Below are 26,905 nucleotides of genomic sequence, written 5' to 3' on the forward strand. Positions count from 1 at the left end.
CAGTGTCTGCATTACGGGTATTATGTTAATCCTAATTATATGCTCACACGAAGCACCTTCACCTGCTAATAAGCAGTACTTCTAGCAACTATTGAGGCATGACCATTTTCTGGAACATAAGCTATTCATTAGTTCCAAGACATTTAAAGACCATATCTGATATTCTGAATCAAGTCAGGTCTCAAAATCGATTGAGCTCTATTGCATAGACTTACAGACCTTCTCTTATAAAATCACCCCCTTCTCTCAATGGTAACCGTTAAGTGCATTCCATCTTCCTCAAATGACTGCCATCAGCTATACAAACAACAAATTACTATTAATTAAGATTATGCAAATGCGTCTCTACAAACAGGCTTCTCTGCATGCTCCATCAACGTGTATTGGAAAATAAACCGATACAAACATCACGATCTACTTGCATTACACGCTCCACATTTCTCACGTTCACAAAACCCACTTAGTAGTTCGTACTGCTCCTTCACGGTACCCTTCTTTTGCATTCGGCTTCGACCAAACGACTTAGTTGTATGCAGTTTGCCAACCATCGAAAAAACTAGAAATCCAGTATTTGTCGTACCAGTGCACTTACTTACCGGTTTTCGAAATACACTCCTGGTGGCACATTTCCTCGCCCTATGTCATCGTAAATCTATTTGATAATCTCAATTAAATTGAAATAACTCTTTTCACGGTACGGCGTAGGTCCCCCAGCTGTGTGTCACATCTATGAACCCTACCACGTACCCCAGTGGTAGCAATATGCAGTTGTGCAGTGGTGCGAGTAAATGCAGTAAGTCTTTCAAAATGGACGACAACCATCGCCTTTCTAGTCCAACACTTCTGGACTGTGGATTCGGTTAACTGCACGAACGAACACGATAAAATTTACGATGCGACGCACGATACTGATCACGAAAAGATGCTTGTCTGGCCGCAATAATTGCTTTAAGGAAACCCCAGCGCCCTGATTTATAGTGCTCGAAGTGCTTGTATGACCGTAGTATGTGCATTACTGCAACTCTCTACTGAAGAATAGTTTTAAATGACGAGCGACTTATTTTTAACCTTTAGTAATAGAAGTATTTACAACAAGGACAATGTTTACAACCAATATTTAAGCAATTATACAGAAAATTGACTTCATTCTAAAAAGCCAGCAAAGCGACATGTCTAATCATCTGTTGAACTGGTTTTGTTTGATCTTCATATAGTCTACATCAAAGTATCTGCAAAGCTTCATCAAACAATCAAACAACGCTATTCACATTCCGTCAAAATATCTGGCTTAACCTGTTAGCAGATTTCATCCATATCGCAAGGATGCATTGATGTGTGAACATTTCCACGTTTTCGTATTGTCTCACTATTCAATGGAACACTGTTTCCAATATAAACACCATTTTGCTGCATGAATGCTTCCATTTTGTTAATCCATCCTTTTTTCCAAAGTTCTACGGTTCATGCAGACCATTTTCATCATCACTGCGCCAGCGTGGACTTTTGTTCTGGCGGCCATGCACTTGCTGACTTTTGACTATTTTATCCCCTTTTTGCATTTTCCACATACTTCACGGCTAGCGTTTGTGTCGCTGTATGTCAGTATGTCTGACGATGACATGTGGTTAGTATGGGACGAGCATTTCACACTCAGCCCTAAAACCACCGTTTTAAGTGTCCGAACACTGATTGCTGCACAATTTTCACAATTTTAGGGCAGTGCACTTGCACATTATTGAGCTTGGTGTGAGCAAACTATTATCGAAACTGGAATGAACCTACAACCACACCAAACCATGCGTGTATTGCAACGGAGTTGCTCATGCAATTCAAAAAACTATGTGAATATTTTATATTAATTGAAATGGAAACAATTTCCATCCAATACCATCGTGTGGACGGATATGTCAGGTACGGTGTGGTAGCATTAAACAAATGAAAAATATTCACACTAGCACCATGAAATTGTATACGTAAGTAAATAACGAAGCCTATATTTTATATAATTGACGCTTTAGATTTCTATTATTAAATTCATACTATGCTATAAAGTTAGAAACTCAGCTATTTACAGCCACAATTGCAGATCAATTCTCTGGCACTCAGTACAGCAGCCTCATTGAGATGGTAATTGAATGTATCAGATTGTTAATTAAAATCCTATCGATCGCTACTCTCATCAACCCACGACCATGGGGAGCACGACTTTCATCGTGTTGAGCTGGACATGACGGAGCTCCTGCAGCATTCATCCAAACGATGTCCATGTCATTGCATCTCTTCCAATCCCGAATGCCAAATGCGCAGCAAGTTCAAAAGCGTGATTTTGTGGGTTGGAACATTTAACAGCTACAGTGACACATGAAAGTTGCTGTAGACTATGAAAACCACCGCTGATGAGAACTGGGACTTTTTGCGTAACAGGAGCTTCAGAAGGGTCCACCATCCAGTGGACGTTGTGACTGGTCGGACGAGCTCTGCACACGATGGCAAGTTAATCATCACGCTGGTTGAGCCGTCGCGTAACAAAAAAACGCAAAACACAACGCTTCAATCATTGAGCACACAAAGCACCGATAGTTCGCTGTTCACAACACATCAATCGTCCATTCGACCTGTTTCAACTACAGAAGCGCCAGCTGCGAAAATGGCGGTATGGCCGTGCGTGACGTGACAGGAAGCATTCCTACAAACACCATGATAGAATCGCTCGTTTTTCTTCCATTATGCTTTCTGGTGCGTCAAAGGTTTACCACCACTAACCATTGTGCACGAGTTTAAAGAACATGAAAAATGCTCAAATTGACTGCAGGTATTTGGCTTTGGCATGGTACAACCCGAACGACCACGAAACGAAACGGAAGCAGTTTGCTTCCAAACACCTTCCCAGCATTGTGCACTAATTGCACCGAAAGGCAAAAACACCACATCAAACACTTCTCAATTCATCAAGCTGAAGTGTTCTAGAAACACCGATTTTACACTAGAAAATCGTTCTTCACAACCTCCTCGTTTCCTTGCAAAGCCATAATTTCTTGAGGCGCAAATGACCGTTTTCATTAGCGACTTTCCCTACGATGACATCATCGACTGTTGAGAAAATCTTTTCAGTCACGAAATGCAAAAACTATACAACCTCCGTGATATGAAAACTAAAACCTGTGACGGAAAGTGTATACCTAGTTCATTATGAACGTGCTTAAGCGTAGTTCTCACCAATTATAACGATCAATAACGTACACTGCCGCAAAGTAATCGTAAAAGAAGATTTGATCAACCCTTGCAACCCTTGATTGTACAAGTCTAAAATTCCAAAATAAAAGAGCTGAGCAAATAGTTAGAAACTGTATTTACATTTTGCACTACTCTATGTTTTTCTTGATCAAAACTTGCTCTATTCCAATTTGTTATCCCAACATCCAGCAAAAAGAATGGATGTTGAATTGACCATCATTACCGCAGCTCTTATCTCCGTTGACGCTCAGTCTAAGCACTACCATGGATTGACCATACTTTCCTCTCTGACAGCCTTTTCTAGACACCTGCCTCTTGGGGTTTCGTTTCCCTGAACTGTGGTTAACCCCTTATTTACTGTCTCATTGCAAACTAGAGCAAACCTTAGCCTGTCTCCAATGGGACCCATAATGAGTGTTACTTTACACCGAGTGCGGTAACACTATCGAGTGCTCAAGCGGTGCTCTTGTTTGTGTAGTTTAAAAGTGGTTTAATCCGGGCTTTTCCGGGGATGAGGCAAGTGTAAACTTACGCAGTATTTGATGCGTCACTGTGGACGTACTATTTAAAGGACTCCCTTAGCAATGCATCGTTCACGACGTGTATCGTTCCATGGCTTGTCAAACAACGAGGCAAACGGGAGGAAAGGCATAAGAGTTCTGACACCATGAATTAGCAAACAAAATACCACAGAGCTTGGTCTGACACTTACAGTCCTGGTACAGGCCAGCATCTGCAGTGACATCCGTCTGCCTTTCGTTGCGATACGAATGGACATCCTGGGCTGCTTGCCTATCAGTTGATAGACACAAAAAGTGTGCATAGCATACCTAGCGTACTGTACTTCTGATGCATTTTCCATGACACTCGTACCGTTAAAGTTTCCATTCATAGAGCAGCTTGTTAGTAAAGTTGATATTTGTGAAACTTCAGCACGGATACGGTTACTCAAATTGGGTGTCTACGGTATAAATTGAATTGCGAAATAGTTATCTTCTGGATTCTAGAAGAACCATTGAGATAAGAATCCCCACTAAGAGGTCTACCATTTCCTTTTCTATTACCAGGTTTACTAGTATAAGCATCATAGCACGCCACAACCCTCGAGGCACATTCAATCCTGTACACTCAAAACCACAGAAAACTTCTCCCACAAAGATGAGAGATTCTAGCATTCTGTTTTGGGTTGGTTTCGATGGTTTAGATTGCCTTCAGTACAGATTTGATAGTAACTATCGTTTCATATTTACCTTCCGTGTTTGAACGGTTTTAGTTGTGTACAGAAGCATTTCAAAAACCACAAAGATTCACCTTTGTGCTAATATCAAATCCAGTTTCACAGCAACGTAAGCAAGGGGGAGGCTTTCTTCTGTCAAAATATTTGCACACAACAATGACCATATCACAGATGATAATGTTGATCATTAAGTTGGCTAACGTCGATGATGTTCATGGGAAAAACTTAAACTGTTCCAATGCAATAGCATTTTCCAAACCAGAACAGGGATTCAGGGCTATTTGCGGACAATTATTGATAATTGAAGAAAAAGATTCCTAAGTATTGATTTTTCATAACTAACATATTAGTTTATTTATTAAATTAAAATACTTTATTAAAGACATTTTAATATGATGTAGCTATTTTTTTTTTCTTATATTTAAATAACAAAACTGAACTAAATAATGATTGATCAATTTATATCCATTTCCAATTCCAACACAACGGCAAACCGGTTCACCAAAAGAGAATAGCGCTGCTCCTGACACTTTGACATAAGAAATTCACTTTTAAATGAATGATCAATCGTTTAGCTAATTACATACCAAAGAGATTGTTCAGCGGCAACTACCACCACAAAGTAACAACAGAACTAACACACAGAGAACAACGCTTAAAACAACAACGACCGTACAACGATGGAAAATGATGGAGAGAACAAAGATTCCACACATCAGTATGCGTAATTATGTTATTACCATATTATTATGAGGTTTGTTTCTCCTGGGTGGGCAACGGAAGAGCCGAAACGAAGGATGGTGCATACGTATGACAACACGGTTTTCATTTGTTCGATTTTTCTTCTTTGAGTGAAACGTGTGTCGTGTGAACCCATCTACTAACAACAACATGGACAGGAGAAAATGGAATAATTTTATTTTAAGAGAAATTCACACAGCCAATGGAGATACATCTCGACCACGACATGATTGAAAGATACCACGAAAATGAAAATGAAACTAAAAAACATCGTCACAACCAGCCAGTTGGGAGTTGTTTGCCGTTTTCCACTTCCCATCGGATGAACATGTCAACTGTTACGATGTCTAGCGATGGGTATGTCTCGTTCGCGTTTGACATTTCCATTTCAACTTCTTGTCTGGTCATGGATGGCTCGGAGGTGTGTTTCGTGTTATGTTCTGCTCATCCCTGCTTAATTCAACGACGTGCTTGAGCTTTTCATCTTTGGACTCGTGCCCAAGACCACCCAAGCGTTCGCAATAGGGTCCGTGAGGAGACTCTGGTGAAAAAGACATCTATTTTTTGATGGCTTAGGTAATTTTAAACGAAAATAAAACACCTTCAGTTAGGTTGAAGAGGCGTACACACGACATCACCGCTAATCGATGAGACCAATAAATCTTGTCCATAACTCATCCATCCACTCTTTATGAATAAGCATAATATTGCGTGTCATGCCTATGCTCCATCATCACCTTTTTATGCCTTTTTGACTTTGACTGCGACGTTTGCGAGCTTTTCTCATTGTTACTGTCGAGGCCATAAATATCGGTATCTATCGTTGCTTCTCAAAAGCAATACCAGCAGGACCTTCAACGCGATCGTTTTCAGCGGCTTTTGAGGCTTGCATGTGTTCTCCTCAAGTTTCTCTTTTGGTCTGATTTGCTATAATTCGTCATGTCTACTGGTTAACAAGGTGTAGACAGCACATTGAACGTATAATGGCAATTGACGTCCAACCGTTTGACGTGAGAATGGGGCCAATTGTGGTTCGACAGCAAAGCAAAAATTCAACACGCAACCCATGAACGGCGCCATTGAATAGTCCAACATTGAATAATCCTGCTCGTTATGCATCGATGTGATAGACTCGTAAATTGAAGCTTCTGTCAAGAACCAACTTAAAAAATAATAACGATTATCGAATGATTTATTTGCAAACGTCACCATTAGCTGCAAAACCATGTTTTTTATGACTATACCATAGATAAAAGCAGCAAATATCCCATACAGTCTTTCAAATAAGGAAAATTAGTTCATTTTATTGGGTATTCAAATCTGACAAGGTGGTTTGATTTTATCAATAATATGTATGAGTGGTATATGTTATACCACTTTTATATGTATAAAAGTTGTGAATCTTAAAAGAAAATAAATATCCCACTCGTTTTTTTTTCACACAACCACAACAAATTTATCGAGGCAGCCATAAGGCAAGACTTTCGATTGCAAGGAAAAACGATATAAATGATTGCATTCAACGAAATTACACAAGCAAAACATGTATTCAACCATGTTGACCATTATATGCAGCCACTTCGATTTTATGATCAACCATTTACCGACTTAACATACCCTTTCACCTGTGTGTAAGCTACGACAGCGACAAAAAGATAAATATCCCGTTATGGACATGCAAATATGATCATTTCCCCTTTTTTGTCTCAAACTTATCGACCGTTTACCGATGGTTGTAGAAAGATTCACGGTTCGTCTTCTTCTTTTGGCTCAACGGTTCAATATCCTATTAATCTACAGTTATAGTTGACCAGCCAAAGTACCAGCAGATCGTCTATGCGTGATTGTTTGAAAAGAACATTCTTCCACAGCTTCTCATCCACCGATTGTCGTTATGATGGGGTGGAAAGGGAAGACTGCATAAAAAATCAATAAAAATACCGTTTCCATAAAATGATAATCGAGGTTAATAGACCATAATGAAGCACTGTGCAACTAAAAAGATACTTTATTGATTCTTAGTTCTAGCAACATGATACTTTGTCAGAAGAATCAAACCAAAACAGAAACACAAAAAAAAACTCTGAACAATAAAATTAGACAACAACCCCGGCTTCATCAATGTTCAATGTTTTAAAATGATATGACCAAATGACCAAACCAACTCGACAGGAAATCACCCAGTATGGAATCTCTTACCATCATTAACTGTTATTTTAAAAAAAGTATATACATTGCAAAAAAATATTTGGGATACTACAGAACATAATTTATAATTCCACAGAAGTATAAATCTAAGTAAAGTCTCGTATGTGCCAGTCTTGTGAAACAGTCATCAACTCGCACGACTTCAAATCAGTTATTACTTCAAGATTTCATTGAAAATATTCAACACATTCAGATTCTGCGTATATTTAGTAGCAAAACCAATAAACAATCTGGTTGATAAATAAATAATACGAGACATCCGCAATCGATACGACATTCTTCCATGCTGATTGCCACAGCAGGACCTTAACCCGACCACCCGACCTATTCAACTTCAATGTGCCTTAATGTCTAACTGACGTGCGAATCGAGCGAAATACTGTCCCATTCTACAATGAGATACACCCCGACGGATGGAACACAGCAACGTCTCTCAACTGCTACACTGCGGCTGATCGAAAGACTTGAGCGATGAAAAACAGACGCTCTCGATCGTGCTGCCAGTACTCAAGGACTGACTAGCTTCAAATGCTTCAAGCAGATTCTGTCTGTCAACAACCAGTTGAACCCCGGCGTCTACAGTTGAAAAATAAACCAACTCGTTGCACTACATGTGGGTGGATGCCGCGCTGTGGTATGTTTTACATTTTAATTCGTATTTTATTTATCTCCAATGCACCATGTAACTATTTGGTTCAGGGTTTTGTGGTTTGATTTAAATCCGAAACCCTTGCCGCCACTCGTGAATTGCTTGTCCCTTACCGACGCGACTTTTGTCACATTTTTCGCCACAGCGGGAGGGATTAAAACACGGCTCCTTCATACAGCATTAGGTTGGCTGGTTTATTGGCGGATCTGGGCCATGTAAATAAGATTGTTGTTTCACAGAGAGTTTACACTTGCACAGAAAAAGCAGCAGCCTGACTTTTATTTTTTCCTTTTGGAATAGGAGAAGGAGGAAACACTTTGGAGGACTCACACATGCAATGATTAAGATATTAAACTCATGCACAATCTTCTTTTACTTTACAGTATTCGCGTCCACCAGCAATTATATCAATCGAGAAAAAGGAAATCTATAACATGAGTGAACACGCTGATGAATCGGCTGAGGATTCGAAAACAAATACTTATTTTCTAAAACTGGAAGGATTGTAAAGAAACACTTCAATGAATGATTCTTGATGCAAAACAATTAAATAAATAATCCCGTGAAAGTATTGACGAGTTTGGCGTGTTTGGAAATCATAGTTTATCGGTCGAGCTAGTTCTGGATGCAGCTTTTCAAAGTATTTACAACTGTATTTCCATTTAGCATTATTATTAGCAACATTACTGAACATATTAATGAAAAATAAATATCATGAACAGATCATATGCATGCAGCACTCTCCGTACTTACAGTCTGTCAGTCTCCGATGGGATCTTTCGAGGCACCTGAGTTGTCTACCTGTGCCTGTGCAGGAACATAGCCGCGGAAATCGTGTTACTGCTCCAAAATAGCCTCCTCCTCCTCCGTACGGTTCTTCTTTCGATGGCACAACGAGCGCCAGTTCAACCGTCATGGTTTGTATTATCAACATTTTAAACTGAGGTCCTGACCAAATCGCACGTTTGGTCATCGTCATGTTGCCCGAAGCGCGTCTGGTGCTGCTGTGAATGTCGACACATAGTAACAATGCACGAGAACGAGCACGGAATGCATAATGCCATGCACTTTTTGACGTACCCTTTTTACTTACGAACTCATACTGGTACACTCCACCCACAGGGAGTAATTAATATTTTTATTATTTTCATTTGCACATTTTCACACTTCCAGTGAACAATGAAAGGCTTTTACCATGCCCAATTATTGCATGGGCACATTCCCGCCAAACCGGCTCGTGGCTACGGGGCAAACATTAGCACATATGGTCTAATCCTTTCTGAGCCGATTTTGCCTTCGCAACAAAAGGCTTTTTCGCTTTGGTTTTACTCATACAACACAATTTCAATAAAATCAGAACTTCTGTGCAATGTGCAGCCATACCACACCGCACATCTGTTCACTTGCACTTATTTGCCGGACAGTTCACGGCTTGGCACGAGCGAGGTCGATTAGCGTTGCATAACCATTACGCTTTCTTTGTAACGATCGGTCAGCAGGGCGTTTTAACTTTACATTCACTAATTGAATTAGGATTATTTGCTAGCTGCAGTTCTCTTATTACCGTCCAAAATCAGGGCATTTGAAAATTAGCAATGAAATTAGAGCTGTTCTTGATGTTGACATACATTAGGTGTTGTTCGAAAGTTTCACTTCAAACTCAAATGCCCCTTGCGAAATACACTTTGTAGATAGGCATAACCTTTTACAAAATTATTAGAACTTCCATCATTATAAAATTAGAGACGTTCTCATCAAATAATTACATTAGGTATGATTTTTTTATTTATTTTTTGCACCTAAAACGCAGAGAACACACTATCTCACATACTAAGAATGCCCAGTACTACCAATCAAACAATCATTTCTTCACCAACCCTCTAAGCAATTTCATAACATCGGTAACGAATCACCTCTTGCTTTCTACACATTTCACTTCCTGATGAAACCCATGACATGACGATAAGGCAGCTCTGTATCTAAAACACCATCATAATAAATGGAGTTTTTCTTTCCAAGGACAAAAGAAACATTCAAGAAGCACTCTATTGACAGAAAGTCTAGGTTGGGAGGATCTGTTTTGCTAAACGAAATCTTCTGTCTTGGAAATACTGTATGCGTACGTGATAAAAGGGAAAGCTGTTCGTCGAGCAAACTTTACCGCGCTAAATAACAACTCTCCCTGTTTTCGTGGCACTCACAAGCGCTTCCGTTTTCTCACATCCAATCAGACATCATGTAGTCGGGTCCTATCTTCATTTCGCATCTTGAGAAGAGGCATTGCTTCATCATGCGCTGCGTGCTATTTCGTTATCGAACGACACCATCGCAACGTATCTTGCGTTTGCTTTTTGTGTACCGCGCCATGCCGCCATGTCTGGTAAATAATCAAAGGCTGCAAGCAAGCCTGTGTGTATGGTACGGGAAAGTTGCCAAATATGTTTAGGCCAACATGTTTTGATGTACCGCGAACTCATGCTGTTTTACTTATAATTAGGAAATTCGTTATATGCACAAACATGAGATTTTCAACGGTTATCAAAACAATGGTTTAAAAATAAGCCTGACTTGCTTAGAGAAATGCTCCTCAATAGCTTGCAAGAGACGAGACAAAATTATGAAATAACTCAATTAAATCATCAGCCGACTAAATCATTTCAACCCTTTCCTGCATCATACTGGCACCTCGCATTCCCACGTATCTTACTAACTAGATAATCTGTTCTCATGAGTCTATGGCATTCTAAAGTGCAATCCGAAATAAATTCCCGGTGGATGAAATTCATCCTATCTGATGTCCTCTCAACGGGAAAACTATGCCAGCTACCCCGCAGGGACAACCCGAGGGACACGACAAGTGTGATACGTAATTTGAGAACCAGTGCCTTATCTGGAACCGGTGCCTTATACAGACAGTTAGAAATCACGTCTTATCAGTCCAACATATATTCTTTATATGTCCGTATGTTGTATAAAGGAGTTATGGAAGAGTTAGTAAACTGTAAAGCTATATGCAATTATACTCAGTTGGGAAATATTTCGCCGAAATACAAATGTTTTAATATTGGCGATATTTAACCTTGAACTGTGCTGCACAGTAAAAACACAAACCTAGCACAAACATGAACGATACAACAAAATCAAATTACCTCTTCCTAGGGTGGAACATGTCCAAGAGCTCTGCAATAAGCTGTCTGCATTTCGAGCTGCCCTCCAGCGAGCCTTCACCTTCGCATCACAAATCACCGCCCTGGCTCAGTAAGCATTGCGGGGCGAGATTAAACAGCGAACGTGACCAACACCAGTGCCGGAGTGCTTAAACAACAATTTTCTTCACTGTTTATGAAAGCATTACTCCCACCGTGCTTCTAACAGTAGAATGCAGGATCGAAACGTGTGCGTACGATATAACGTTATGCTACCGGAGGGAAGGTGTGCACTGACGAACCACAAGCGTGTATGGCTGGTAACAATCGGCAGATGACTGGGACGGCCGATACCTTACGGCCTTTTCCCTTTCTCATTCTGTAGCAGTTTGCTCGTTCTGAAGCATCAATCAATGCTACTGCCCTAAGGTTAGCGTACACTGCTAACAGTTTGAGCCACAGTTCTGGCTACTGTTGCAGATTAATTCTTCGATATCCATGATTCCGAGGGATCTCACAAATAAATTTACCCCTGCATCGCCTAAGGAGAGCCGCAATTCTGTCTGCATCATTTCCCAACCCCAACCTCGACAATCACGACCGGACATTAAATCAGATGCACTCGAATTTGGTACCACTTGAGCCGGTGGCTTGAGAGGGAGCACTAAGCACGGTTAAGAACACGTCTCTTCGAACAAACAGAAGCGTGTTCTTTCTCACCATACCAAGCCATGTGCTACCGAAACGATCGTATGTTTGCCTAATGATTGAATTGGGATGAAATTTCACTCGAAAAGCCACACGCGATTGCTCACGGGTGCTCATGGTACACTTTTGTGCCCTACCGACCTCGGGAAATTATTTCCATTTCTTACCGCTCTGATGTGCAACATGATGGACGAGCTGGTCGGGATTGCGGTAGATACACAGACGGAAGGGCCAACCGACCGGTAGCTTACCATTTTGGAACGGTAGTAAAAATAGAGAACTCGTGCAACATAAACCAGATAATTGGATTCTCTACAGGGAAGATGCCAAACACAGAGCAGGCACGCATCTGAGGCAGAACAACACCGAGCGGCACGCATTTTTAATCTACGCATCCCTGGATAGAAGGGTGCACACTGAAGTGTTTTCGTGTGCCGCTCTTGGGAAACGTAATGGATTAATTATTAAAATATTATTTCAAACTCTTACGCACACTAGCATCCGTAAACAGAAGACGCGTGATTTCTTCATGTTTGCTTCCAATTTTGTATTTTTGATGAGAACATATTCCTAGCAACACGCTTCTTCCTCTAAAACCATCGTGCGTAGTTCGATAATGGCGTAGCAAACAACTGCTGTAAAAGGGAAGCTACATTTCACAAACATTCCGACTACAACATTCTACCGTAACGTGAAACATGGGACGACGCACTAATTTTTGGAAGCTTTACTCAACCAACCAACTAAGTGAGCAATCCTTTTCTGGTTGCTTGTTGAGCACCGAGCCCGTATTTTGGCACGCTGTGTACATAAACAACGTGCAGCAAACTCATCCAAGCGCTAATTCCTCGGCATTCTACAGAGCAGGGTGTATTTGCCATTGTTTGGCAGAGTAAATTTACATTAACCTTTCGCACAACTTTTTTAACCATATCAAGGGCTTGTGCAAGCCCTTTTCAAACAGTTTCTGCAGTAAAGAATGAGTGCGCAGTTCACATCATCGTCATGCTCGTCACATGTCAAAGGAAACAAAACATTGTTTGCCAAAGCATTATGTAAAGAAGAAACGACCACTTTGACGAACTGTCATATAACAACAGCAAATCTGACGTGTGCAACTTGTCTTTGTTTACAGTTTTTGCGTTTTTTTTAAATATTTCTTTGTGAGTTCCTTTTTAATCGTGTACATGGTGTTAAGTCCTGTCACTGGTCAGGATTTGAGGATTATACAAACATAAGAACATAATCACAAGACTACATAGAGCGTTTCAATAGCAAGCAAGGATCTTAAAGGAGTTTGCTTGTCAGGGCAAACTTGTTGTCAATATTCAACGCAGTTATAGGATAGCCAAGTTATCAAATAGTTACTCATTTTATTGTTAACGATGCTTAATGTCTTTGTGATTATTGCTCTAATTGTGGCATGTCTTAACTCTTTGGTTTTTTTTTATTCAGCCGATTATTCATTACTTTTTTAATTTTTCCTTAAAAGTATTCTATTTACTATAGCGCTTTGAAAATCTTACTCTCATCTAGATTAATAATAAAACCCTAACAAAACAACAGAGATATTGAGCGAAAGTAGTGCATTGTTAACTCTTACCTGGAATGCTCAAATCGTTTCTCCGTATTTGGCTTCTGAAGATGCACAACAGAATCACTTGCAATCGTCTTTATTTGACTATTCTTACGAGTGACTCCTCAGTTCAGCTATGTCTTTGTCTACACTGTGCAGTAAGGTATTTAATTTTGAGTTTGAATTAAACTGAAGTGAAATACATCATGCCATTCAGACATTCAAAGCTAGGATCTCTGCATTTGGAATGCGATTATGAAGATAGTCGCAACACTCTGCACTGTCGAGAAAATCTTCAGATAATGAAACATTCATTCTCTTCCAGCTCAGAAAGTCAAGCAATTCCTTCCGTTCTTTTGCTTACCTAAGATTGTTTCTATCCAAACTGACTGAGAACGCAAAGAGAACAACCTCCGCCCAGTCGCTCGAAATGGATTCCTCAGCAAATTGTAGAGACAGTCTTAATATCTGACGGATACAAAAACTGTTTCACAATCCAAACTCGCACCGGCAGACAACAGCTTTTTTCGTGCCTATGTCCCTGTGGCAGGATACAACCCACGCGAGACGAAAGAAAAATAAACGAGCGTTCAAAAAGGTAGTTTGTTTTTGGTAGCAAAAACATGCTTTGCCTTTGGGTCTCAAATCGAAAGCCTGAGTAACCAGCCTAGATTGGATAAAGCAGCTGCGGGTGGGTTCCGTTTCCGTTTGGATTTTTATTTCTGCCGCATTGTCGCATAAACGCTCCGAGGTCTGTTTCCGTTTTGGATTTTCTGAGCTTGCTGTCGAAGTTCTGTCTTTCCGGATTTACCGTTTATTTTAATCCATTCTTTTGCAGATCTGTTCATACCATCTTCCAAAAATAACAACGACAACTGCCCTGAGGAAAACAACGGCTACAAAAGAACAGTTATTAAAACAAACGAATTTGTTTTGAATTAATTTACGAGCTTAAACATACGCAGGAGGAATATTCATTGCCGATCGTGGAAAATAATTAAATATCAGCCACATGGTATACTAATAATTGCGAGTGTATTAAGCTTAGATGCGCAGTAAATAGATGAGTATTTCAAAATAAATATGTGTAATGTCATCATAATCATAATTAGGAGCAATCAACATCATCAGAATATCTATGTCGTATAATTTCATTACATTATCGTGCCAGTAAATCATTTTTCAAATACATCCACCATCATCAAAAATCATCCAAAACTAGCATTCATCCATCCACAAACCAGTCCCAGCATATGTAGAGCTCAGCGATCCTTTCGCACCCTTTCTAGTGGGGAATGAAAGGGACAGTATTTCAATTACTACTTATTCTTACTCGAGTTTAGCATAATGCATATGGTTTATATGATTTGCACAAAACTAAAGGCCTAATGGCATAGAAAACTACCGAAATCGAACCCTTCTCACTTGAGAGCACTCTACACTCTCTCATGTTCTGCCTGAAGTGCGATCTGCTCTGCCAACATTCGGCCCAGCATACAATATGCCTAAGGGTTGACGCCTTCTGTGCCGATGGTGGTAACTCGATTAAAATTTAACCCCTCGTTAATGGATGGGTCAGCGTGTTTCGTACGAAAATCTCACCGGTTTCTCCTGGCCCGTAGCAATGAAAAATTGGTTACCCCTCTCTGTGAGTATTTCACTCCACCACGGAAAGGGTTTGCCGCAGGTCAGATTAACCGAAACATCATCGTTGGGTTTGGTCGTATGTCGTTTCAAATTAAAGTTGAGAACGTAGAAAAAACGCGTCATTCATTAATCTGTTTAAAGAAGTACCCTCTGAATGATTTCTATATTCCCGCTCATACCCTAGGCAGTACAAACTTTGAAGGTTTCGTGTCGGATTATCCATTTCATGGTGGGACAGTTGACGTGCATTTAGAAGGGATTTTATTTCATTATGCACGACCCGACTCGTTTCATAGTTTTGTTGAAAATTGAACAAAGAATTCAAATTAATTTTATGTTAATGTGGGTGTCATGTTTCATGAATGATATTTCAAAATATTTCACCATTAACTTCAGTAATTTGGTAAACAATAATCATTCATAAACAAATTACTGATCTTTGTCACACTTTCATTACGAAAAGTATTTGTCCCACCTGTACAAATGAAATTTCGCACGTCTAAGTATTTTTAAATATTTGTGCCCCGTTATCTAGCCAAAAATTTGAAAAATTTAATTGAAATTAAAATAAGCATAAATTTAAAGTTTTCCTGCTAAAGTACGTTGAAGGTCATTAGCAACATTCTTGCCGTTTGAATCAACATCAAATTGTTATATGACCTCTCACTTGCTGCGCCAAAGCAAGCGAAAGAATTCAACCGTTCTAGAGGTCATAAATTCTGTGCTAAATATATTGCTTTATCTTGCTCTCCTTCATGTACATTCGCTAGTAGGCCAGATCTCCTCGATCATCCTCAAAAATTTGCCTAACGATACAGCGTTCCTACGCAACATACACACACATCTGCTACCATGGCTACCGGCCGCAATTCACAGACATTCATCGGTATGGTGCAGTTGGTGCAACATATTCTCAACACACGGCCAAAAGGAGTGCTGCAACAAAATAACCAACACACAATTCTACCGGCGACAGCTTACCAAATTGGCTAGTGTAGGTAGGCTTTTAAACGGTTCTATGGTTCTGCTAGCCTATTTCATACTTTTACGCCTCTGGATGCTCTACCCCTCGTAGCTGCTGCTGATGCTATTTATGTGATTTATGCAGTGAGCGTTATTATTTATTTCGGTTTTATCTTTATTGCAGAAAACACAGCTCATAAAACAAACTCGACCACAACCACGTTTTCCAACCGACTCAACTGGTTTGAGGAGAGTGTGCTTATTTATAGATAGAGAATGGGTAGGTTCAAATTGGCCACTTCCTTTGGTTGCTGTTTTGCCGTTTTTCCACTCCGATTCGCTCTGTTTGTAGTTTCTTCTCATCTTCAATCTCAAATATTCGTCACGTTTTGTCCTCGAGTGTTTGTACAGCATAATACAGCTGCTGAAATGATAACTAGTCTTTATAATTCCCCTTTGAACCTGATAGTTTTAGTATCAATACCAACAAGAGTATTAAATTTTAGTCTTACTTTTTAAACGCACTCAGATGGCGCGTTTATTGCCAACAATTTATCGATAGAACCGATTGAAATTGTTCTGCACAATGCGTAGGTGCTTGCATTTAACGTCAACCAAATAACTTTAACGTTAATAATCTCCTAAAAACTGCCATCAACACAGATGAATACATCACAAAAGTCTACAAAACTAAATATCATAAGATTGATTGAACATTCGTTTAGAATTGACTTTGTGAATCAAAATAAAATGAACAACAGCTATTATATGAATCCAAACGGGGGAAAATCGTTACAACCTTTCCAAACTCAATCAATCCAAAAATGAGAAGCTTCTGCAAAAACTTCGGGGCAATCAAGCGTACCTAAAAAGTTTTACTCCAATCTCAAGTTTCGATTGATTTCGAAAGAGCGCAAAAGACACATCCGCCAACGAGAATGATTGCAGACATAAAAAATCATCATTCCAATGAACTCTACTGCCAACGAGATAAAGTTACGAGGGTTGTAAAATATTTCATTTCCTACTTTTACGTAAAGTTGTAAATACTCGGATAATCGATGGCCGACTTCGGTGATTCACAGTGCCAAAACATATTCGTTCATCGATCTGCAAACCAAACAGGTTTTGTACCTTTCTTTGTTGATTTTTTTATGATAATTTCGGCATATATGCAAACTTTCAATCACAAAACAGAATTGTTATCCTCTCAAACTCGGACAATAATGTATATTTTATTTGAATCCTACGAATATTACAGCTGAATAAACGAATGAAGAACGAAAAAGATTGCGTAATTTAACTTGCCGCACTAATGGGAAAAACATCATGATTTAATCTCAAATAAGTGACTTTTTAACCTGTTTTGAATTATTCATGCATGATATGTTTTTTATCACTGAATTAATAGATTACTTAATGCATTTTTGTATCTCTCACAGCTAACCCACAAACACTTATTCATCATCAATTTTATCAAATTTAAAAGTTGCACTTGTTCCAAACATGATGATGCTCATAATATCTCAAGCTTTCAACCATTTAAAAACGGAATGCGATGCGATGCGGAAAGAAATACAAACTCGATGACCGTCAACGTACAATTAAACAATACTAATACTTTCTCTGGATTTCCGAATTTACGCTGAGTTTGTTTGTTACTCTGAATTATTTATTTTGTGCACTCAACTAGAAACTATCAAACTTTGATAAAAAAAAGAATTGTAAGATTTCTTAAATTGAACTAATCTGCGAAAGTAATCCAATGGTAAGGTAAACAGTTTTTATAAAAAGCTTCACAATGAATCACAATTACCTTTTCTGACCGTAATAATTTGGCATTTCTTTGAACGTAAAACTGCCACAAGGCAGGAACACAACCCCTATTGAATAAAAGGCATTGATGGGTGGTTTAAATGAAAGTGCCTGAGAGCAGAAGCATGCTCAAAATATAATTTGTTCTTTCGGCTATTCGCTTCACCGTGAACAAGAACGGGCTTCCTACTACCAAAGGAATTCTTCCTACGTACAACTTAATTTCCCACTCTAATTCTACGAAACGACATCGAATGCTATACAATTTTTTTTTAATCTAGCTCCACCAAATCGTGTTTCCAGTCAATACCAGAACCGGGTTAAAGCGGAAACCACACAAAACCCTTTAAGATCTTACCAGAGGCAATGTTCTGGATGTGAGAGTTTGCTGAAAGCAGAAATTATTCATGCCAGAGCCACACAACAATGTGTGCGTTTTTCTTTTCAAACTTTACAACGAGTTTTCTGTATCTCTCATTATGAGCACAATTTTACCACCAAATAGTAATACAGTTGAGCTCCACACAGGACGTGGAAAATTGCTGGTATGGGTACCAATTTTATGATGATTATGCTATAACACTCTTTTCGCCCTTTCACCTACACCGAATTCATAAAACCCTTGTTATTGCTACAATGCAGACACGAGTTCTGAAACATAGCCTTAAGACATCCGCCGTTCCTGTGCTCAAATAATCAAAGTCTTTCTAGAACCCAGCACCGCTTCCATACCACGGGGAAACACAAAATAACACAATGGTACCATGGGGCTGCCGTGTTTACTTTCTCCAAACTACCTTCTGCAGAACAATTCCACCAGTTCCTTCAAAGATGCAAGAAAACCGCAAAGAAAGAACATGCTTTCTTCCGTACAATCGATTGGAACGTTTCTTGCAGCAGTAAAGACTGAACACAAAGTAGAGGAAGCTCGAAGTACAACCCCCACACGCGCCATGCCACTTATCGCCATCCAACTATCACCCCTGTCGTCATCAACGTTATCGGTGATGCTGTTAGCGCCGATGTCGCCGTAGGGGCGTCGTCTAGAAACGAATTTTAATTTCCTCTTTCACCAAAACACATTTCCCTTCTGAAACACCTTTGCGCGTGGAACCGCGTCTGTCGTGATTTGATGGTTTCTCTCTCTCTCTCCATGCTTCCACCATCATCACAAAGACACCATACCTAGCCATCTGAAAAAAGTACGAAAAACTGTTTCAATTGTAGTATTTGTCACTGGTCGTTTTCTACGTGGAAATACAGCCAAACTCCTACGCTTCAACGGAACACCGGATATGCTCTTGGCTTTTGTTTTCTCGCCCACCACTCCTAGGAAAAAAATAAAATACCGTTACCGAAATAAAATTGGCGTATCTTCTTGGTGTAACCTTTTGTTGTCACCTTTCGAGCAAGCATTTCAAAGTCATTATGGTAGGTGCCTTTACCGAATAAAACCACAAACACATTTTCATTTTGCTTGTCTCAATTTCACACGACAAAACAAATTTGGCAATAGCTGTAAGGAAGCACGACACAGCAACAAGACCTTAAACAGGGAAGAAATTAGTTATGTCTTTCCAAGCAAATTGAAATGACATCGGAATCTCCCTTCACAAACATTTTATGAAGGGTGACAATTTTTTTCATTTTGATTCAAATTACGACAGACATGAAATAGATATTTGTAAAGCGTTGTCAAAAAGCGCTTCACCATTGTCCATGCCGAGTAAGAGCTTTGTTTTCATTTGAAGACACGCCAATTACCTGTACATTGCAAACATTCAACGCAAAACGAACGACAGAACCATATTCAGCAGTTCTACCAATTTCAAATTCTTCAAATTCAAATGTAAACTCTGCGAAGATCAACAATGTTTTTCAAGCTGCTACATTTTTTGAGTTTAAAAAGCATGAAACATGAATTTCCATCCATTTATTTTCTTTCGGTTCCAGCCAGATGGTTTTATTAGACCAAAAGACAACGACCAAAAGACAAAGGACTTTCTGGTCATGAACGATTGCAAATAAAGCTTCATTTTGCAAATGGATTCTGTACGCTGCAATCCCTGACCAACAGCATGGTTGTAATTATTCTAATGGATTTTTTGCAACCTGTGGCAAGCGACATTCCTCCGTTGTATTCATACCACAAAAATGACCAAAATACTCACCCAGAACCTCCAGCATCAATTTACCGCAGTCTCTGGAATCTATACAAAAAAGGAAGAAACATTTTTGCATACTTTCTCGTGCAATCTGTTGTCAATGTACGACAGTTTCTAGCCTACAAAGAACACATTCATCACATCAATCCTCAATTACGACAACAGAAATGTCCGCAACGATTCCCAATGACCAATTTTAATCTTAGAAATGTGTCGTCTTTCCATTTTGGTTGCAAATGTCCATTGCTCAAACAAAACGATAAACATTTAGCTCGGAAGCATTTAGCTCCGCCAACAAAAAAGATGGAATTAGATCCAGCAACTAACAATTGGAAATGAAAACAGGATTTATTTTTAAACCATGACTTCTAAGCTCCTCAGAACAAAGAGGGCACCATTTTCTGCCAGTATTCCGGCCTTTCAGCGCGACTGCCAGCTTAGGACCGATAATGGGATGTCATGGATTATGGGAAACGTATTTGTGTTGCCGGCAAATGTGCAAGCACGGATTATATGTTGCTCATTGCAACAAGCACATGTTAGGATTTTTTTTTGGAAATTTGATGTTTTAGATCGGTTTTGTTCGTGGCTCTTATCAAATGAAGATCAGTATGTTAATAGCTAAATTATAAGAAAAATCTTCTTGGATTTGAATTGTTTTAAATTAGAAAACAGTTATAATACAAAAATCTAATAACCACAAATGTACAAAAGACATAAAATCCTTAAAAATATAATGTTTTCGTAAAAATTTCGGATATTTCAAATCAATCAAATATCAGGTTTCAATGTTGAATGTTTAACTGGAACTATTCAAGATCAATTAAATGAACTGAAGAATACATGTAACACCTTGTTTGATGTGGATGTCTAATTAATGCAATTTATTTCACTTATTAAAAATTGAACACTAACTTGCATTAAAAATTTCAACCATTTTTCTGGAAGTTGTTGTGTAAGATGTTATGAAATCACAGATTTTTAAGCTGCCATGAATATTAACACAAATATGTCTGCTACGCCGAAGAGGCCGAACGACTAATGGTTCCCAATGAAATGCCTTTTTATACGGAATGGCATAGTGATGGTGCATCCGTTTCCGTCGTAGTACTGCCGCAAGTCGTAGTTAATTTATAAGCATAAATTGATCCGCATCAAATCCAATTTAAACCAGACTCATTTGTTATCCTCGTTTGGGGTGAAACTTCTCGGTAGACTGGAAGAGGAAAAAGAATTGTCCGTAGGAGTAACGCATAGACTTCGTATGTTTCATCAACTCTATATTTACATCCCGGGCTTAGTTACTACTGACTGAAAATTGTTCGTTCTTTCTCTTTCAACCGTATACGATCTCCATGGTGCAGGTCGTTTGGAAACATGATATTCATTCATAACATCGTCTCGGTGGCGCAAGTTCTAAGAACGGTTGGTCCGAGCAGATCGGCGTTACTCTATCAAACAAGCGAAAGAAGAAATGTTGCATGTGGCTATAATGTAATGACTCGAGGCTATTGCCCGAGATGATTGCAAAATCTCGTCGCACTCGACATGCTTCCTGCGGCACAGGAAGGTACGCTGCAACACTGGTCGGCACGTACCTTGAGGACAAGAATTGATTGGATTAATTTTAATCTAATTCAATATGTAAAACATCTTCGGACGGTCGCCTTAAAACGTGCAAAGTCTTTCGTCTTGATGGTCCTTCTAGCGGATATGCTAAGCCATGTTTGCCTTTATCTGCAGAAAATAGCCAAACGTGCGGTGACATACTGCTGTTGGGACTTGTTTTGAGTCAATGTTTGAATTTAACGGAAGCCTCTTTTAGATGCAGAGATGGCGGGAAGTTTATTTGAATGCGAACCTTCTCCAACTACGTTGTTTAGTGAACAGCAATGTGTTTGATTCATGGTGAATCCTAACTGTGAGGCTAAACATTCTTGCACATTGAACAACAACATCAGCATACTAATACTATATGCAACTGATGACAGTTTGATCGGTTCGCGATGCGAAGATTCGAAGAACCAAAATGGACTGCTTCAGGTCAATTAGAGAAACAGCGGTTACTTTGAGTGGCTTGTCAAACATGTGCTTCGTCAAACAAAAGGTTCGATTATTGAGTTAATGAATTGTAAATAAAGCTCACGACACACCATTGACTTCATTAGCTTCATCATGAAAGGGATTAGAAACGTTCAAAGTTTAATTGGGTTTGATTATGGTGCCGAAACTTTTCGGACATTTTCACGGATCAATTTGTATGGAGATGATAAAGTTGTTTATTAATTTAGTGGACCAGTTTGGGATTACTACATACAGCACTCAAAAGGGTCCGAAAAGGGATTATTTGGGTGTAGAGCGCCAGTATGTTAATGTAGTTAGATTGTCCTGTTCTAGTTGACTGATCAATTTATCACCAAACTAACCATGAAAAGCTACGACTAGGCTGTGATTTAGTTGATTTATGTTTTTAAACTGTTAATTAAATTGATTGTCACACAATGTATTTTAGTTCTAAATATCCATAACATTATTTAGTTTGAAGTGCATGTTCTAAGTATGATAAATACTCGCAAAAGTCAAGAAAGAGACTGTTATCGACAAAGGAATTTAATTCATAAGAACTTCGAAAGATAGCGAACGCAAGAATGAAGCAAATAAGTACGAGAAGGATGTGAAAAGGCAACCATAGAATAAGCCAGAGTATGGGGCGAAATACAGTCCAAAGACAAATTCAAAGACAGTCCAAAGTTAAAAACACGTTTTAGAAAGCTTGTAATACGGTTAAATAAATAAGTAAGATCAAGTCAGTCACGATATGCGAGTGTCACCCATTTCTGTACATTGTAACTAGAGTATAATATTGCCACTGCATACCGAAACTGATTACAAAACACCAGTCAACTTTTATCTTCATTTGTTGATTCTTAGAAAACAACGAACCATACTCCTATTACAATATATACTTATACAAAAGACATAAACAAGCTGATCATGCCTTCAGAAGCCAGAATTGTTAGAATTATGATGTTTGTTTGCGGCATTCCGCAATGTGGAGAGGATCATGAACATACATTCAAATTGTGTTATATACGACCACCTAAAGTAAACCATATCTAATAACTGTATACATGATTATCTACAATGGAGCAGATTAAACACACAATGAATATAGTCCCGGTGCTGTTCTGACCACACAATCGAGACCAGCACTTCTTTACTTCAAGATAAATCTCAATTTCATTCTCACACACGTCATATGCCACGCCGCTTAGTTATGTGACCTTACGCTGCGTACGTTGCGTGATTGACAGCCACATTCTTTAATGGGAAGTGATTAATCAAATATTCAATTACTTTGACAGTTTGATCTTGGGAGCTGTATGCCAAACGCGTGTTCATCATATGATAAAATGCCCCGTAGCTTTCTTTCATTCCAAACAAGTGGAACCAGTATCGAATCGATGAACGGGAATTCAGGGAGTAAGGTGTCAAGATTGATCAGAGAAAGAATGAACATAGGAATGGTAAACATTTTTCTTTCAAAAATGTTTTTTTCTTCGAACAACATGCTCCAAAATGCACTATAACTGGAAACATGTTCTAAAGAATATAATATCAATTCTATGAAATAGGACCACAATAGATCATCTGTAATGTAAATACAAATCAAACCGATAAAATAACACAAACGGGAACATTATTGATATACTTTTTATTTGAACAACATGAATGTAAATTCCGTCCCATTACAGAAACACACAGGTTTCTGGTGTAACTTGATGGTCTAACGAATTCCGATCAAACTAAAAAGATATTAATGGTTGCAAAAATTACAACGTTAATATTCAGAAGCGCAATCTAACAACTAAAAGAAAATAAAATTGACTTTTCTAGTCTTTCATAAACATTTTCAAACACAACCCCCACGCTGGAAACTGTAATTTACTGTAACATAAGTAAAAGCTGCCGAAATCGACAACTGTTCACAACTGGCTAAAATGTGCAATTTTCTACGGGTGGTACATGAAGCTTTGTTACAGGGCCCCATATCCTAATCTCATTTTCATGCATCTTTCCAACTTCAAACAGACTCCAATCAAATCAGCACTTCCAGGCCTCAGGAGCAACGAACACAAGTGTTCTTCACAGGCTTGTATGACATACGAAAGTACACAGTAATCGACTACAGCTACCACCATGTTTCAAAGAACAGAAAAGCCTGAAATGCCTGTCATCAGATCCTCCTCATTGCGTTTCCTGACCTGCTACCGTCTTTGGGTGGATTTGATAAGTAAGTTCAATGTCGACCAAATTAGACTCTGTGTGTATCGGCGGCATGGTTCGTTAAGCATTGATTCAAATGCTTCCTTATAGCTTCTTTTCTATCAGCTGCTTCTTTTGAGTCGACATAAGAAACAACCTCCCATACAGACGTTAAAGCTTAAATAATAGGTTACAGCAGAAGGTCAAAATATGTTATGGACATTTTTTAAAACTATCTACAACTTTTACATTCCCGCTTCGTTCAAAAGGGGCAAAAACATAATAAAACACGTTTCATGGAAATTAAAACATTTTCGTGAGCAATTTAATTTCATGCAGCATTCTTGAATCAAATCATAAAATTTGCGTTTTTTTCAGTGACCTACCAAATGCTACATTTTTGTGTCTTCCTGTTCATTTTGCTCTTTTAGGCTATACAATTATTTTTTTTGGAGAAGATACATTGTCAACACTCATTACAATTTGCTGCTGATGCATATTTACCATGATCGTAACTCATTCCACATCTACACTACCTCCGACTTCTGACTCTAAACCGCTTCATATTCTAATCACCCTCCTAAGTTTCCACTGCCAACAACGAGCATAAAATATCCAGTATAATATCACCCAATGATGCCGTCTTACAGCATTCTTCTGGTCCTGTCTTTGCTTATCTGTCTTGACCCAGCTCTGCAACACAAGCGGCCAACCAAAGACAGAACGTAGCCATTTCTTCGGATTATACAGCATGCCCGGTCTAGTCACTCTGACAAGACACCAAAGTGCCGAGTTGGGTTGATTTGAATATCTTAATAAACCGAAATAGAAGAAATGTCTGTCATTCTGCTTCAGCCCTAGTACTATCCAAGAGAGTAGAATGTACCATCACACAGATTTTGCAAACGACTTCTTGCCAAGCCCAAACAGAATTTTGGATGGAAAATACTAAACATGTAACAAACGTACTTGCCTTTGCACGGTGTGGCTCTGATTCCTATGTTAGCCTGTTTTACGATCAGGCAAAAGAAGTAAAATGGAAATTACAAATTCACTGCTCGAAACCTGCAGCCTGCATGCCCTCTCATCATCGCACGCATATTTTGACTCTCACAATCTTAGTTTCAACGTCCATGGGACAACCGAGATCGAGATTTATCATTCCTTGATGTTTTGTCCAAATAAGAAGCATGAATGGGGGACTATTCCACACAATTTGAATAAATTTGTATCACTGGCCGAGAATACCGCTTAGATTTAAAGCCTGCATCAACACATCACTTCCTGCCTTCTATTTTGTAGGATCTATGTGATGCTCTTTCAACACTCACCAAGAAAATGTACCAAAAGAAACTCCAATCATAGATTCACTTTGTTGTTTCGTTGATAAGAAAGCAGTAGCAAATGTTACTTTTACAGAAGAGAATACCCATCGTCGTTGATTTACCTGAAGGGAGATAAACATTAAGTCTTCAGCTGCTTGAACACGAGGGAATTCCAAATGGTAGATAACAAACGTGGCTGTTTGTCTATGAAACTGTGTTTGTAGCGTCAAGATACATTTATACCATTCTCTGACAAATCAGGTTAATTGTGAAAATCTTGGGACACCTTACAGTGAGAAACTGTACACTGGTACGTCGCGATCCGTAAATATTCATTTTAGATTGAGAAACGTGCAAACGCTGCAAATGGTATCTGAAATGTATCCGAATTGCAAAGTATTCGCGCAACGACATCACTGATAAAATCGGCTACAATTTTATGAGCCCATAAAATCTCCACGCAATGGAATCCGGTACCACCGGATGCAAAAAGTAATGGTCGGTCCGCAACGACACGAGTTCTCTTCTGCTACGGTATCTTGTAGTATTTTGATGTAATTATTAACATCAAATGAACGATTTGCATTTCAAAAGAAGGAGTAAAAGACGAAAATTTCGTATGTTTTTGTGATTCATGTTTAGAGATCATGCAGCATTAATCGTTATTTCCCTGTGTCTCCAAAAATAACAGTTATGAATAAACAACGAAGGAAAGCTGCTTCAGATAAATAGATTGCAACTATTAAATCAACAACACATCTATCCAAATTGCTACTATTATTACACAGCTGTACTTATTTAATACATTCCTCTAATTGACAAGCTATGAAACTATAATAAAAGTCGTGAGAAACACTTTTATTGCGAAAGTTTTACAGCGTTATTTGTTAAGTTGAAGCAAAAACGTTCAGTGACTGAATACGAAAAACTTTGCATGCTCACCTCTATCACTTACCTATGATGATGTCTTATGGAATTTTTTCATGTCTTTTTCTATGCGTCCCTCATTCTCCTGAGTAATTTGAACAACAACAAAAACCCAAGGAAGCTACACAAAAGCTGGCAATCACCGCAATCTGTCAACCGTACAACGGCCATGGTCATAAAAGAATGGAATGTTTGCAAAGTTCATTTGAAGTTTATTTTGCTCTCCTGTCCTAGGAGGTGATCCTACATTTTTGGTGTGCAGAGAATGCTATGCCAGGGCAGAGGAAGGAGCAGGTAA

The 26,905-nt window shown here is 38.9% G+C and overlaps 1 protein-coding gene across 1 annotated transcript in view; it reads right to left on the reverse strand.

Moving 5' to 3' along the window:
* LOC120952793 (protein slit-like) overlaps positions 1 to 8,985 on the reverse strand; it is an 87,157-nt gene extending 78,172 nt beyond the window's left edge. The window contains exons 1-2 of the mRNA XM_049607257.1: positions 8,911 to 8,985; positions 8,823 to 8,866 (exon numbers count right to left, since the gene is read on the reverse strand). Coding sequence (XP_049463214.1) covers positions 8,823 to 8,866; positions 8,911 to 8,985 — 119 coding nt within the window. The remainder of the gene's footprint in view (positions 1 to 8,822; positions 8,867 to 8,910) is intronic.
* Positions 8,986 to 26,905: the final 17,920 nt, after the last annotated feature.

This window comes from Anopheles coluzzii, chromosome 2, assembly GCF_943734685.1.
Source record: "Anopheles coluzzii chromosome 2, AcolN3, whole genome shotgun sequence".
Lineage (NCBI taxonomy): Eukaryota > Metazoa > Arthropoda > Insecta > Diptera > Culicidae > Anopheles > Anopheles coluzzii.